At 35.1% G+C, this 15,190-nt stretch overlaps 1 protein-coding gene across 2 annotated transcripts in view; it reads right to left on the reverse strand.

The window, feature by feature from the left end:
- Nucleotides 1-4,079: 4,079 nt before the first annotated feature.
- DCN (decorin) overlaps nucleotides 4,080-15,190 on the reverse strand; it is a 38,070-nt gene continuing 26,959 nt past the window's right edge. For both annotated transcript variants that reach the window (XM_082634442.1, XM_082634443.1), the window contains exons 6-8: nucleotides 13,595-13,688; nucleotides 10,072-10,210; nucleotides 4,080-4,800 (exon numbers count right to left, since the gene is read on the reverse strand). In XM_082634442.1, the coding sequence (XP_082490568.1) occupies nucleotides 4,606-4,800; nucleotides 10,072-10,210; nucleotides 13,595-13,688 (428 nt within the window). In that variant the 3' untranslated portion in view covers nucleotides 4,080-4,605. The remainder of the gene's footprint in view (nucleotides 4,801-10,071; nucleotides 10,211-13,594; nucleotides 13,689-15,190) is intronic.

Below are 15,190 nucleotides of genomic sequence, written 5' to 3' on the forward strand. Positions count from 1 at the left end.
CTATCCATTCCTCACCCAGCTGTAGATTAAGCAGCAGGGTAGCTGCACTTTTTCCCCTACAAGAGGAAGCTACAGCATGAAGGAGGCAAGACTAGAGAGGAGAGTGCAGCATTCAAGGTCCAGCTCTGAAAACATTGTCTAGAGATGACGTAGACCTTGAACACCAAATGCCTTCCCATAGAGATTACCATTTCACTGTAGTCATGAGAGTGGGATCTCTTGAGAGGTGTGAGAGAGAAGAAGAAAGACGTTTCCTCCCTCCTATTGAACATTTTGGGAAATTGATACTTTGTGGGCCAGCAAGACTGTGGAAAGAGAAAAAAAGGCCACTTCTGCTAATGTTATCCTCAGCTCTGTGTATATCAAATGTACATATAAACCACTGCTTCTGCTTCAGAAGAAAGTAAAGGAGCAAACCCTCCTCTATGTCAGTGGATCAGAGATGATGTGCTATGTACACTTCTGAGTGGTCGAACTTAATCCGCCCCCCATCTCCCTGTTGAACCTTCACACATTCATCAAAATCCACTCCAACACTTACCTGCTCAGTGAAGTCTTCCATGTTCCTCTGTGCTTATTCTCCTACCCTTGGGGGATCCTCTGAACTGCTGCTGTAACTTGCGTATACTCCTATGATAAAATTTATCCCGCTGTACTTCTATTGTTTGGTTAAATGATTGTGTCCTTTGTTAAACTCTGATCACCTTAAAGTCAAAGATGGCATCTTATTCATTCTTATATCCCCAGTGCCTGGCACAGATCTAGTAAATACTTTTCCATGAATAAAAATCCACTCTGTACCATGAAAATCATATTTAAAGTCATTGGGAGTATTTAGAATATGATAGCAACCAGTTACATATGGCTATTAGCTTAAAATTCATTAAAATTAAGTAAAATTTAAAAGTAAGTTCTTCAATTCTATCACATTTCTAGTACTCCATAGCCATATTTGGCTAGTGGATACAGTACTGAACAGTATTGATATAGAACATTTTCAAAGTTGGACGGTTTTTGTACAATATTTTCAATTTTTATGAACAAATTTATCTTTTTTGAAATGTGAAAACACTAATTTGGACTGGTGGGATGCCCGTTATTTTATAGCCCTGCACACTATTGCAAAGAAGATGGAAGATGCTATGGATGTTCAGTGATTCTTCATTGTTGGGCACATTCTTTTCTAAAGTAGCAGAAAGCAACACATTGAAGTGACGGAAAGTTTGCCTTTCTTACTTACAGGCTGTGTATCCATGGGAAAATTACTTGACCTCTCTGTGGCTCCATCTGCTCATCTGTCAAAGGGATATTAAATAACCATACAGAGCCCACAGAGCTGTTGTAAACATTAAATAAGATACTTTATATACAGTTAAGACATAGTATTCAATAAATAATAGTGATTATCTTTATGGCATCTGCACCTCAACACTCTAACCTATAAACACAATGCGGAGGAACTGCTGAGAACCATGGATAGATTCCCTTCATAATTTTTAAGACTATCACATTTGGTCTTGACATGCTATGAATTGCATAAACCGCTGCATAAGCAAGGGCTGACCCTAACTGGATCAGGGCTATGATTCTGACTCTGCATTTCCTGTATCTCAATTTCATCATCTGTGAAATGGAAATAGTACATTCTTATGGAATTTTTGTGGTAAGTAGACATGGTCCAAAGAGAGCCAGACACGGAAGCTGGCAGTTTGTTGTATGCACTGAACAAACTCCAGAAATAGACATCTGTTGTTGCTCCTGTTGGTGGTTTTATCTTTCTACCAGGAGCTATCTCATGTCTGCAGTATATTCAGTGCTGTTTATTGAATGAATGAATGAACAAATGAATGAAGAGTATGCTAAAGCAATAAATAGCATTTTCCATTTATTGCCTGATAATAGACTATGAATAAATATCACTAACACGATCACTTGATAATTAAATAGCTCGTACAGAGCTTTGGACCTTCCAGGCAGTAACTGGTATGAGGAGAATATGACCTTAACTGCAGCAGTTTAGAGCCCTGTGCTCTGACTCTCATGATTCTTGTTTTTTAAAATTATTTTTTAATGAATTAATTTTATTTTTGGCTGTGTTGTGTCTTCGTTGCAGTGTGCGCGCTTCTCACTGTGGTGGCTTCTCTTGTTGCGGAGCTCGGGTTCTAGGCATGCGGGCTCAGTAGTTGTGGCGCACGGGCTTAGTTGCTCTGCGGCACGTGGGATCTTTCCGGACCAGGGCTTGAACCCGTGTCCCCTGCATTGGCAGGCGGATTCTTAACCACTGCGCCACCAGGGAAGCCCTCTCATGATTCTTATAATTATCCAAATATTATTTTGGTTTTCTGCCAAATTTATGTACAATACATAATTGACTGCCCGTTAATATTGACAGTGTGCATCTTTTGTTTACTCTTCGATTTTTAATACTAACCATATTTCTTTCAGTAAGTAAATTCTGCTTTAGTCAGAGCCATTATAAAAACAGTCTGCTGTTTCATAATAGAAAACCAGATTTAGCTAATCAGTTGACAAAGTTTCATCAAATATTTTTGTATTTATTAGCACCTCTGATCAATGCAGAAAAGAAAAATAATTGGGGTCATAAAAAGTGCCTGGGATGACAAACGATGTAAATGTAATGCTTAGCTGAGGCTGGTGGAATTTGTTCAATCATCCTACGGATACTGTTGTAGTGTTTGGGCTAGTTATTCTTTGAGTGTCCTGACCAGATCCATTCCCCTCCCTTTTCTGCTCCGCCCCAGGAAGAGGCTTAACCTTCCTGGTTTTCTTGATGGTTATCTTCCCTTTAGGTTTGATCAGTGAAAGGATGTGAAGTAGAAGGAAAGAAAGGTTGATATCCTGCTTCAGTACTTCACCTCTGGTGGATGTTGCAATCCCTCCAGGGACATGGCTGCCTGGGCATGGGAACCTTCCATGGCTGTCCTCTCACTTAGCTCCAGAAACTCAATTTCTTCTGCTATCCATTTAGCCACATGGGTGAGAATGCCTTTCCTCCATTGCCCATTCCTAGGTGCCTCACCATCCCTAATTTCGTGCCATAAACTCTGCACACACTCTAAAATAGTCCCTTCATTAAATTATCCTCATTTAAATTCTCTGGGGCAAATTCTGTTTTCTACCAGACCCTGACTTGTACAAAGGTTAAAAGAGAAAGCTCTATTGCCAGGTATTTACCAGGTATTTAACTATAAGAAAGTTATTAAACTTCTCCTAACTTCAGTTTACTTTTCAACAAAATGGGAATAACAATAGTATTTACTCATTTACTCTATAGGGTTGTGAAATTTGTATGTAATAATGAGAGAGAATCTCATGACTTTTCCTGAAATTTTGTGTTAATATACTTTTGTGTGTGGGTAAATGATGGAGGAGATTCATATTTTGCAACCATACGGGAAGCCAGCCTGAAAATGTAATGAAGGAACGCAAAGCTGAAAGAATTGCAGAGAAACTCCGCTAGAGGCTCATCTAATAGCAGGACTGTTTTGTATTTCCCTTTATTGTTACCAGTTTGGATCTGGGTCTCAGTATTTACAATCAGAAAACACCCAAGGTTATAAAAGAAATAAACTGTTTTCTCATGTTTACTTATTAGATGGTGAGAGCATAAATGTAGTTTTGGATAAATATTTACTCTTGGTAAATCAGCCCATTCCCCAGGCTTTTTGAATGGTCTGCTTTGATAGTTATTTCTAAATCCTGCAGAAAAAGAATTTTAAAATCGAAGGTTTAACTAAATGCAGGAAATATTTCTAATACATCTAGTAAGTACAGAAATGCTCAGCCTGATTACACACGTAATAGTTTTAAAATTGATTTAGTATTTAGTAACTAAAAATAGTGGTTTTTTAGACCAATAAGAGAAAGTCAGTTTGTGCCTTATCAGCTTAATACTGAATATAGATAAAGTAAGTTATAATGCACAAATGTCAAAGGACAGAGGTAGAATGCATACCTAAGAACTTGAAAAGGTGTGCTGTTTTTATCAAGAAAGCAATGTTTACTCTCTTCAGAAAATTGAGGTTAGGGAAGATTTACAATTACGCTTTTATACAATAGTAATTTAAAATGTACTTGTGAATTTATTTTTTTTCAAAATAATGACATTAGCAAAAATTTTACATAGCCTGTATTGAATTTACACACTCAAATGAGGCTTTATCAGTAATAATGGGGATGAATACATTATTGCTAGACTATGTCAAAGGTGCTAATCCCCCTATGAGTTACAGAAGATTGATACCATTTTTACTGATTTCTTCTGGAAATTAAAAACTCTACTAAATTGTTTACTCCAAATTTTACATTTAGTGAAATAAGAATATCTGCAATAGCTCAGTTAACATCAATAATAAACTTCAAAAAAGGATTCTGAAAATGGCAGGCAAATTTTTTTTTTATTGTAGACAATTATTTAAACTGCATATTTGGCTTTACGCATAATAAGTCACGTGGGGAAAACATCCACATTGCAGTTAGGTTTCCAGTATCTAGCTTTCTTTTTTTTTTTTTTTTTTTTTTTTTTTGGAGCTGTGACGTTAACGGGATTTTGCCAGGTTATAAAAACGAGGGCTTTCTTGGGAGCTACTTGTAGTTTCCGAGCTGAATGGCAGAGCGCACATAGACACATCGGAAGGTAGATGGCTGGATCTCCCAGTACTGGACTGGGTTGCTGAAAAGGCTCACCCCGGAATAAGAAGCCTTTTTGGTGTTGTATCCAGGTGGGCAGAAGTCGTTAGGGCCGATGGCAGAGATGTTGTTGTTATGAAGGTAGACAACCTACAACCCAAAATAATGGCACATGGTTATTTTCCTCTAACTATATTGAGACCGTACACGTATATACTTTATTCTTTTTTAGTACATTCATCCTTCAGTTTAAATACTTAGTACTTCTCAAACCAAACTTTTGATTTCTCTCTCTCTTTTTAACCTTGCTTTTCCCTCCCTTAGTCTTCCTCATTTCAGTATACGGCATTTCAGTCCTTCCAGATGACTCAGGCTAAAAACATTGACGTTATCTTTGACTCTCCCTTATAGTCTCTTATAGTCTCTTATAGTCTCTGCCCAACCATCAACAAATCCCACTAGTGCAGCCTTCAAAATGCACATGTAATCTAGTTCTGCCCCATATCTACTCCTACAGCCTTATCCAAAGCCACCATTATTTCCTTCTGGATCATTGAAGTTGCTCTGACTGTTCTTCCTGCTTCCTCTTTTGCCTTCTTGAAATCTGTTCTTTCTTTCTTTCTCTTTTTCTCCCTTCCTTCCTTCCTTCCTTCTTTCCTTCCTTCCTTCCTTCCTTTCACCAATTATTTTAAAAAGTAAGCAGGTTATATCATCTTTGCCTCAATACCCCAGCAGCTTCCCATCTTATGCAGAGTAAAATCCAAAGTTCTCACAGTGGCTGACAAATCCTACATGATCTGGCATCCTTCTATGCTGAGCTCATCTCTCCTCACTGTTCAATCCACCCACCCTAACCTACTTGTTTCTCTTCTCTAGAGGATGGTCCCTCCTCAGGTTGACACACACTGTTTCCTCCTTCTGGCATAAACTTCTCCAAGATGTCTCCAGGTCTTACTGACTCATGTAATTCATTTATCCTTACCAAAGAAGTCTTTCTTGACTATCCCATTCTGCCATTTTCTGTTCCAATTATATTTATTTATTTTTATTCAGCGTAATGATCACTATATAAAATATTATACATATATTTGCTTTTTGTCTGTTTTCCTCCTCTAGAATAAAAGCTCTATGAGGTAGGAAACCTGTTCATGACTGTATCTCCAGTGTCTACTAGAACAGAGTAGGTGTTCAACAAATATATGTTGAATGAATAAATGAATGAATTCATGGCTATTTCATAAATTGTGTCTACATGGAATGTTATGTTTTCAGGGGAAAGATAAAATGGTAGACCTTTTAATGAATTATATAAAATAAGGAAGTAATACATAGTGAAGTAAGAGAGGGTATAGAGTATTAGAATTGAAATTAAAAATCACAAACTCTAAGAAAAACTTGAATGTCACTGCATTTGGAATATATAGACCTAGAAATTTTTAACAAAAATGTATTCTATGTTACAAATTCAGCTCAATGAATATAATGTTATAGTTCATCAGAAATTTTTTCTGAAATATATTTTATGGTTATGTTTAAGATAATGGTAATTTGTTCATAGATTTTCTTAGGGAAATTAATATCAGACTTAAAAAAAATTATAGAAATGAGTTTTTACTCCCATTATTTATATGTGAATTCTGAAGAATAAGAAGTGAATTGATCATAAAACCAAGGCTAAAATATAATGCTAAGGCAATAATTTCTAAAGCAAGCTATAAAACCTATGAGGTACTCCCTTAAAATAATTGACTTGAGGGCTTCCCTGGTGGCGCAGTGGTTGAGAGTCCACCTGCCGATGCAGGGGACATGAGTTCGTGCCCCGGTCTGGGAAGATCCCACATGCCGCGGAGCGGCTAGGCCCGTGAGCCATGGCCACTGAGCCTGCACTTCCGGAGCCTGTGCTCCACAACGGGAGAGGCCCGCGTACAGCAAAAAAAAAAAAAAAAAAAAAAAATTGACTTGAAATATTGTTCCACCTACCAGAACACTTGCACTCATATGCTGGTGAAAAGGGTCTTGATTAAGAAAGGGTTTAGAAGGAGAACAATAGATGTATTACAAAAATAGAAACAAGGAATATTAAAATCAAAACAGTATCTGTGAGGTTCGTGTGTGTGTGTGTGATTCTCAAACTTTGAAAATTTCTTCTTGTCATTGACCATTCTCCATTTCTTAGAAGTGATTAACAAGAAAGGAGAGAGGTGTTTGGTGAGAGTTTATGGCTAATAGTGAAAACGAGAGAAGGAAATATCAAGACATAAAGTATTAGTCTGTGTAAAAAGGAAAGTAAATTTCCAACCTGTTCTATGAGGTCAATATTTTCTTAAAGCCAAACAAAAATCATCACAAAAAAGAAAACTACAATTAAATATCTCCTATATAGACAAAAAATTACAAAATATTAGGAAACTGTATCTCACATTATAAAAGGACTATTCACCATGGCCAAGACCAAGCATGATTTATCTCAAGGGTGTAAAACTTATTTAACTGGAAATCAATTAATTTAATATAGTATATTAAAGGAATAAAGGACAGAATCACATGATTTTCTCAATAGAAAAGAGAAAGCATTTGAAGAAACGCTTTCATGATAAAAATTTTCAGTAAACTAGAAATCAAAGGGAACGTTTTTAACTTGATAAAAAGCATCTACAAAAGACCTATAGCTAACATCATGCTGAATGGCAAAAGGTTGATTGCCCTTTTAAACTAGGGACCAAGCAAAGAAGTCTAATTTTATCACTTTATTCAACATTGTACTGGAGATTCTAGCCAATGCAATGAAGTAAGGAAAAGAAATTAAAGGAATTCAAATAAAAAAGAATACTTAAAATTCTCTTTATTTTTCAAATTACATGATCCTGAATGTAGAATATCCAAAGGAATTCACAAAAAATTGCTGCAACTAAAAATTTCAGTACAGCACTAGGGTAGAAGAAAGATACACAAAAATCAACTGAATTTCTATAAACTAACAACAAAAAATTCAAAAATAAAATTAAGGTAAACAATTCATTCACAACAGCATCAAAAATAATACAAAATTTCGGAACTTAATAAAAAATTGTAAAGCTTGCACACTAAAAATGCCAAAATATTGCTGTGAGAAAATAAAGACAAAATAGAGAGATATCCCATGTTTGTGCATTGGAAGACTAAATGTTATTACAAGGAAAATTCACCCTTAATTGATCTACAGATTCAACACAATTCCTATCAAAGCCCTAGCAATCTATCTGAGAAGAAATGAACAAGCTGGTTCTAAAATCTGAATGGAATGCAAAGAAACAAGAATAGCCAAAATTTTGAAAAATAAGAACAATGTTAGAGGGCCTTCATTTCTAATTTCTAAACATAATCAAAACCTACAGTTATCAAAAGGGGTAGTACTAGCAAACAAAATGTGGTATATCCATACAATGAAATGCGATTCATCAATAAAAATGAGTGAATTACTGACGCACGCTACCATATGGGTGACCTAAAATTACTATGGTAAGTGAAAGAAGCCAGCCACAAAAGCCACACATTGTATGATTACATTTATATGAAATGTCTAGAAAAGGCAAATCCATAGAGACAGAAAGTCGATTAATGGTTCCCCGTGGCTGGGGATGAGCTTAAGAACAAGTAGAAATATATAAAAGGGATATTTTGGAGGTAATCAAAATGTTCTAAAACTGGATTGTGGTGATGATTGAATAATTACATGATTTTGCTAAAAATAATTGGACTATATAGATATAGACAAGAAAGTAGAGTAGGTGAAACCCCTGGGACCCTCTAGAAATGCAGGTAAAATGGGTACATGGATGCCAATTAGAGATTGAAAACCAAGAGTGAGGTCCTTCTGAATGTGGGGCTCTGTGTGAATGTCCATGAGATTTGCTGATATTCAACAAAGATTTCAAAATGACATGTTTTAGAATTTTTTCTCTGAGACCCACAGTAAGACACACACTATATATTGAGCTTTAGTATATATGGATCTATGCATATGAAACAAAAATTTTATAGAATACTTACCATTACAGTGGTATTTTCTATTCTATTCAACTTATTCCATCCCATCCCATGGGATGTTCCAAATGAAACTATTAAACTGATTTTATGAGCTCAGTAATATGTTCAGACTAAAATTCGAAAAACAGTAATCAAGAAGATGAAAATTATTATTCTGAGATCTAAAAACAAAACCCAAACCAACCAAACAAAAAAGCCCACCACCAACAAAAACCTTAATAATGACAACACTAGCTATTTTTATTAGGTCTTCCAAGCATCTCGGTTTTACTTGTGGCTCCAAGCTATGCTTACTCTCCACTCTACCACCACCAAAGACCCACTGAAAATGAATCAGCATGAAATGAAACGTCTTTAATTTCATCTTCATATGTAGAATTCTTACACTTTACTGAAAGCTAGCTAATGTAAATTGTGATATGTAAACTTAATTTGGAGTTTTGGGCACAACTCAATAGAATAAAAGAGATCAGAAATTTATTGACACTGTTGACAGCAGAGTAAAGGGTAAACCCATTTTGAACCCCAAAGAAGTTGAGATACTAGATTACCAAAAGGTCAACTTTACAAAACGGTTTTATCTGTAAAACAGTGTCAGTTTAAGACACAGTTTCTGAATCACCATGATTTAACTAAGTACCTACTGAAATTTCTGAAAGAAACAATTTAAATATAATCTTTAAAAAAACCTGAAAAATTAGAAGAAATATACAAATATGTGAAATCTGTCGATGACCACATTATTGATCTTTTAAAAATATATAATTTAAATAATGTGTTTGTTTAATTTCCTCAAGGTAACAATGGAAATCTTATATTGTTATATATGAAATTACTATGATTATTTAAGGTAATAAGCACGCTTTACATTTATAGATTTATGGACTGTAAAGCTATATTACCATAGTGGGCCACTGAACCATATCTTCTTATCTTTAAGAATACACTATAACTTGATAATTTGTATAAAGTTAATTCAGTCAGTCACACTACTATCAATAGATAAACACTGTCTTTTGACCTATATGACATCTGCTGAAGCTAAAAGTTACAACTACTATTTTATTCCATATCTATGCACTACAGATGGTATCATCTTTTCCAACAAGTATGTATTTGTTACACAGATCTGTGACTTGAAACTACCCTGCTTCATAAAAAAAATATTACATCCTGGAAACAAGCATTATAGTAAGTTCAAGGCAGTAGTCCTAATTTTTAAAAAGTAATACTAATTTAAACCTATAGATTTCACAAAACCAGAATGAATATGTAGAATCATTAAAAATATCTCTGCAAAAGAATTTCTAAGCAGAGCTTCCTGCCTCCTAGCATCCCAGTAGGGAGGATTTGCTCCCTAGATATCCCTCACAATAGTTAGTGGCATTGCATTACCTGGATGTACTTATGATCCGCCAGCCCACCAGGCACTTTGATAAGCTTGTTGTTGTTCAAATGAAGTTCCCTCAAATGAGGAGTGTTGGCCAGAGAGTCATTGTCGACAGCAGAGATGCTGTTGAAACTCAGTCCCAACCTGCAACAGAAAACAGAAATGAATGGATACACTACACGTGGATGCCTTCTTACAGGCGTTGTGTGATTAATCAAGTCAATAGGAAAAGAATTTTGTTTTGTTTTGTTTTTGTACTTACTGTTAGCTCTGCCTAATGTGATTTTTCCAAACTTTCTGAGTTGGATAGAGCCCATTTGTTCTTTAGGTTTCAGCTCAAGAGTTACCCTCTTTAAAACTCCTCTGACAGTACCAGACTGGATACAGTGTACCCCTAGTGAATGCTCATATAGCATCCTGTTATCACCCTCTTGTAAAACTCTAGGGACTGTGTACTTGTGGGTCTGCCTTGAGAAAAGTGACTGTCTTGTGGTATATCCAGTACTAACACAGAACTTGATATGATCAATGAATAGCTGCTGAATTGACTGTATAATGAATACAGTGAATTCGTTTGAGAGAAAAATGAAAGGAACATTATCATTTCCGGCACTTTGTAAACCAAGCAATTGTATATTTATTACGCAAATTTATTTGTTGTAAATAAAAAGTGAAAGGTTCTAATGAGTCAATAAACCTACCTGCCACAAAGGTTAACAGAATTAGCATTTTACATTTGTTTGAGTTTATCAGTGACCATCTGTTAACTGTCAGAATATGCCTGGTGCCAACATTCTTGGCCTCCTGACACTGATCTCTGATCTCTGGCCTCTAGAGCCCTGATCTCTGACCCTGATCTTGGCCCCTCTGACATTTCTTATACAATGCCACTCAAGGTTTTGGTTTGTATTTTTTTAAAATTAGATGTTTAACAAGTGAAAGTCTGCAGCTGTGATGTCCCCTCACAGTAAATGGGATTCAAAAGTCAGGAGAAGTTGACTTGAAGACAAACTTGTGTACCCAACATTCTAGGAATAAATCTCTGTCAGAACCAGGGTTCTGTCAATCCAAAAGGGCAGAGAGAGATGAGGCAACAAGGTTGTGGAAGAGAACCAGAAAGTTCCTAGGAAGAGAAAGGGGAAGAATCTATTGGATTCCTTCAAATTTAGTGAAAAAGACTTGGGTCCTTTTTGTAGGATGATTCCTGCTTGCTTTCAGCTAGTTGAGATCTTTGAGCCCTTTTGGCAGTTAGATGTTGGTTTAGGTAACCAAAGTCTTCCAATTTTAATCATGACTTGGTATTTGAAATAACTGAGATTAAAGTGTACTGATTTTAGGCTATTAATAGCACAGTTGGTTTGTCTTACTTATTGATTATCAATCTGGCATCTTGTCTCATAATATTTTGTTTTTTCCCAGTCTTAAACTCTCATCTCTTATTTCTGGTCTTTCCTTTTCTATTTCAGAATCATGTCTCTATTTCTTATAGCACTCTAAATCCCATATCTAATTTGGGCTAATATATTTCTTAGAATATAATCATCTTAATTATCTATTGAAGGAAACTACATTTTCAATGATTAATTTATATTCACTCATCAAATGTCTTTGAGAAGCTATTATGTTAAAGACTTTTATCCTAGGCTTGTGAGGGCAGAGGAGACATGGCTCAAAAACCACCATGATTCTTTCCATCGAAGAATATTCCATCTATTAGGGGAGATGATGATATATATGCTTAATAAGAAAAGGGAAGTTTGCCTGATTAGAACACTTTATTTTTTTGCAGAGGGACATACAGTATTTTCTCTTCACTTGTTCCTAGTAACTAATCAGAATATTTGCACTGCAACAATGTTCTGAGATCAGTGGCTGCTTTTTTCTCCTTTCCTCGGTTTTGATTTTCATCACCAAAATACCCTTCATGTTCCAAAATCATTGAGGAGCAAAAAACATAAGGATTTGATGGCTTAATAGATGGATTTTTCTGGACTTGATCCCAAAGAGAAATGTATTTAGTCAAGTCAAGAGTTGGGAAAGTTTGTTGGCCAATGAGGTATTTTCCTCTGATTTAATGAATGGAATTCAAAATCCATTTAAACAGAAATCTTCATTTCTATTGACCTTTTCAAAGTTTATTAGCTCTTTATACTTCTATGCTTCTATTTGATACAAAGCATATGATTTTATATTAAAGAGAGGAAACTCAAAATCTCCATACCACTTTCAGTACAAAATAAACTTTTCTAAAATGGCACAAATATTACGACTGATTTACCATATTTAGAATTTTATACTATGGTCAATCCCAACTGCTACTTCTACTCCTCCTCTTCCTCCTCCTAATAATAATAATCCAATAACAATAGCTCTCCAAAAGACAGTTTTACACAATTCACAATAAACAGTGCAATTGTTCTACACAGTTCTACACAATAAACAATGCAACTTATCTTCCTACAGTTTTCTCCAGCTAGAGAGACCGAATCAACATAGAAAGGTAGGTATTGCATAACAGTATTTTGAAAAATATCTTCTTCATTAGAGAGTATAATTAAAATAGCTTTAGATAAAGGATTTCTTATCATTTGAGACACCAGGGTTATATATTGCAGCTATAGTCACATGCATATGACACCTTCAGGCCTCACGCTCCACTGGGTCACTGGGGGATACCCACAGAAATGGGAAAAACTGCATTATATATCCATCTGCTCTTAGGTATTTCTCAGAGACAAATGATATGCTTTATATTTATTTATCCACTATGAAATTTATGTGCAAAAAAAGGAGAGCCAATTTGGTACAACCCTGTGCTTCTCTGTAAGAACATTCAGCAATACGTGTGGATCAAGAGCAGAGTGCTCCTTGAAGACAGCTGAAAGGGTCTGCCAGCACTCTTTTTTTATTGCTTCACCACATTGCAAATACAGAAAGACTGAAGTTAGGTTAGAAAGCAGGATGGGCACTAGTGATCATCTATAAGGAAAAAAAAAGAAGGCTCAGAAAAAAAGTTTTTTTAGAGTACATTAAATGTCCCGAGACATTTTTAAACTCTTTAGAGAATAGGAATTAGAGAATCTCATGATAACTATTCTGTACTGTAGTGTGAGATGCCCAGTATTCCCATGTCTGGTAGCTTTCATTTTAATACATTTTCAAATTCTGAATACTATGTTATAATTTACTTAGCCTTCTGTTTCATACAGTCAAGTTAGAACAGATTGAATGAATATACTGATTTAATCAAATATCTTGTACATATGATATATCTAAATTAATCTAAAAACAATATGGTATTCATAAAAAATAAGGGTGATTTTGGTGGGGTTATGATAAGAACACTATTTCATTAGGTTTTTTTTTAATATTAATAATTGGGCAAGCTGAAGTTTGAGGTTTATAGAAACAACAACAAAAAATGTGGTTTAGGCAAAAGAATCAATCATCATGTTTCTAATTCTGAGCATATAGGCACAATATACCTAGCCATTTTACTGATAGAATGTTATGAAAGAATATTATTACTTAGCCAAATTATTCAGTCCTTTCAGGCTAGCTGCATCAACTTTGGTGATTTTGTTGCCATCAAGATGTAATTCAGTAAGGGAAGAAGGAAGACCTGCAATATGGAAATATAAGAAGTTAAATTAGTAGATAACTGTAATTAGAGAATGTACAAAGACTTAATGAGAACTGTGCCATCAATTTTCCAAAAGACATACAGTTTCAAAGGATTTTCTTTGCATCTGATTCATCAGTTTTGCTTTTCATCTTTTTCCTTCATCCCTTTTATACAATAATATATGTTTTGGGAAGTAGTACAAGCCCTTTCTGCTTTGCTCCTAGATTTATTATGACAAAAACATGGTCTGGGTTTATCATGTAGTAGATTTTTGTCTTAGCCACTGTCAGGATACAGTTGTAGAACTGAAGAAAAACCCTGAATCTCATTAGTTTCCTACAGCTTTGTTAATGGGCTAGCACTGCCATTGGCAAAGGATAATAACTGTAAAATGAGGAGATGGGCATTTGCACTACAATAAAGCGATTATGTATAAGTGCAACCTATAAACAAACTTAACCAGGTATTTTATTAATGAGCATAATTAATAACTAACACTTATATACTGTGCTGGCTTTAGTTTTAATCAAGTTTTCCATAAAAACATCAAATGCCTCTGTAATACAGTGTGTAGCAAGAGCTAACACTTACTTGTTCCTTTAAAATCAAAACTGTTTCTTTATACAAGACGAGTACAGAGACCTATAATCAAGTGATCTGCCATATGTGGGGCACCTGGGGAAAAATTTTTAAATCCAAAGTATCCCCTAAACCTCTGGATAGTACTTCGTGAATGGCTACGACTTCTAAAAATTTAGTAATGTAAATTTAAAAGTTTAAATCTCTTATTTTCATTTCCTCCTGCCATCTGTGGCTCTATTAGGTTTTTATACAGCATTTTAAATGGCATATTGTTCCATTTACAAGAACAGCAACAACTACAAAGAAAATAGCAAATTGGTTACATGTAGAACTAACATCTGCTTAGCAGAAATTGGTTTGGCCAAAAAGTTCGTTCGGGTTTTTGTACGATGTTGCAGGAAAACCCGAACAAACTTTTTGGCCAACCCAATAGTATTTGTTGTTTGTCCATAAAGAATAAAACTGGAAAATCACAGGTTATGTTTGGTCTGAAATTTTCATTGCAACCCACTGAATTCTGTCAAGATCATCTATTTAATGTAAAAGTTTATTCCATATTTGATTTGAAAATGACTATTAGTTTCTCAATAGTAGTATGATTTGTGTGGGAGACATACTAAGGAAAGGAACTTCTACTTACTAAATGTCTGTTATGTGCTGAACACTGAGATTAGCATTTTCATAACTTAGCTCATGTAATTTTTTTCAATGTATATTTTTCATTAACCTCGTTTCATCGATGAGGAAACAGATTCACAATTACCCATTTTGTAGGCTCTCTAGCTACTAAGTGGGGAAAGTAATATGCTCCCAGATGGCCAAAGAGAGTTAAAATAACATGTTCTTAAATGAAGGAAATGAAATAACAATGGCATTATTCTTATGAGTAAATGTCAGGAAATCAGTCACTCTTGGAA

The sequence above is a fragment of the Mesoplodon mirus genome (genome assembly GCF_964341445.2).
Source record: "Mesoplodon mirus genome assembly, chromosome: 11".
In the NCBI taxonomy this organism is placed as follows: Eukaryota; Metazoa; Chordata; class Mammalia; order Artiodactyla; family Ziphiidae; genus Mesoplodon; species Mesoplodon mirus.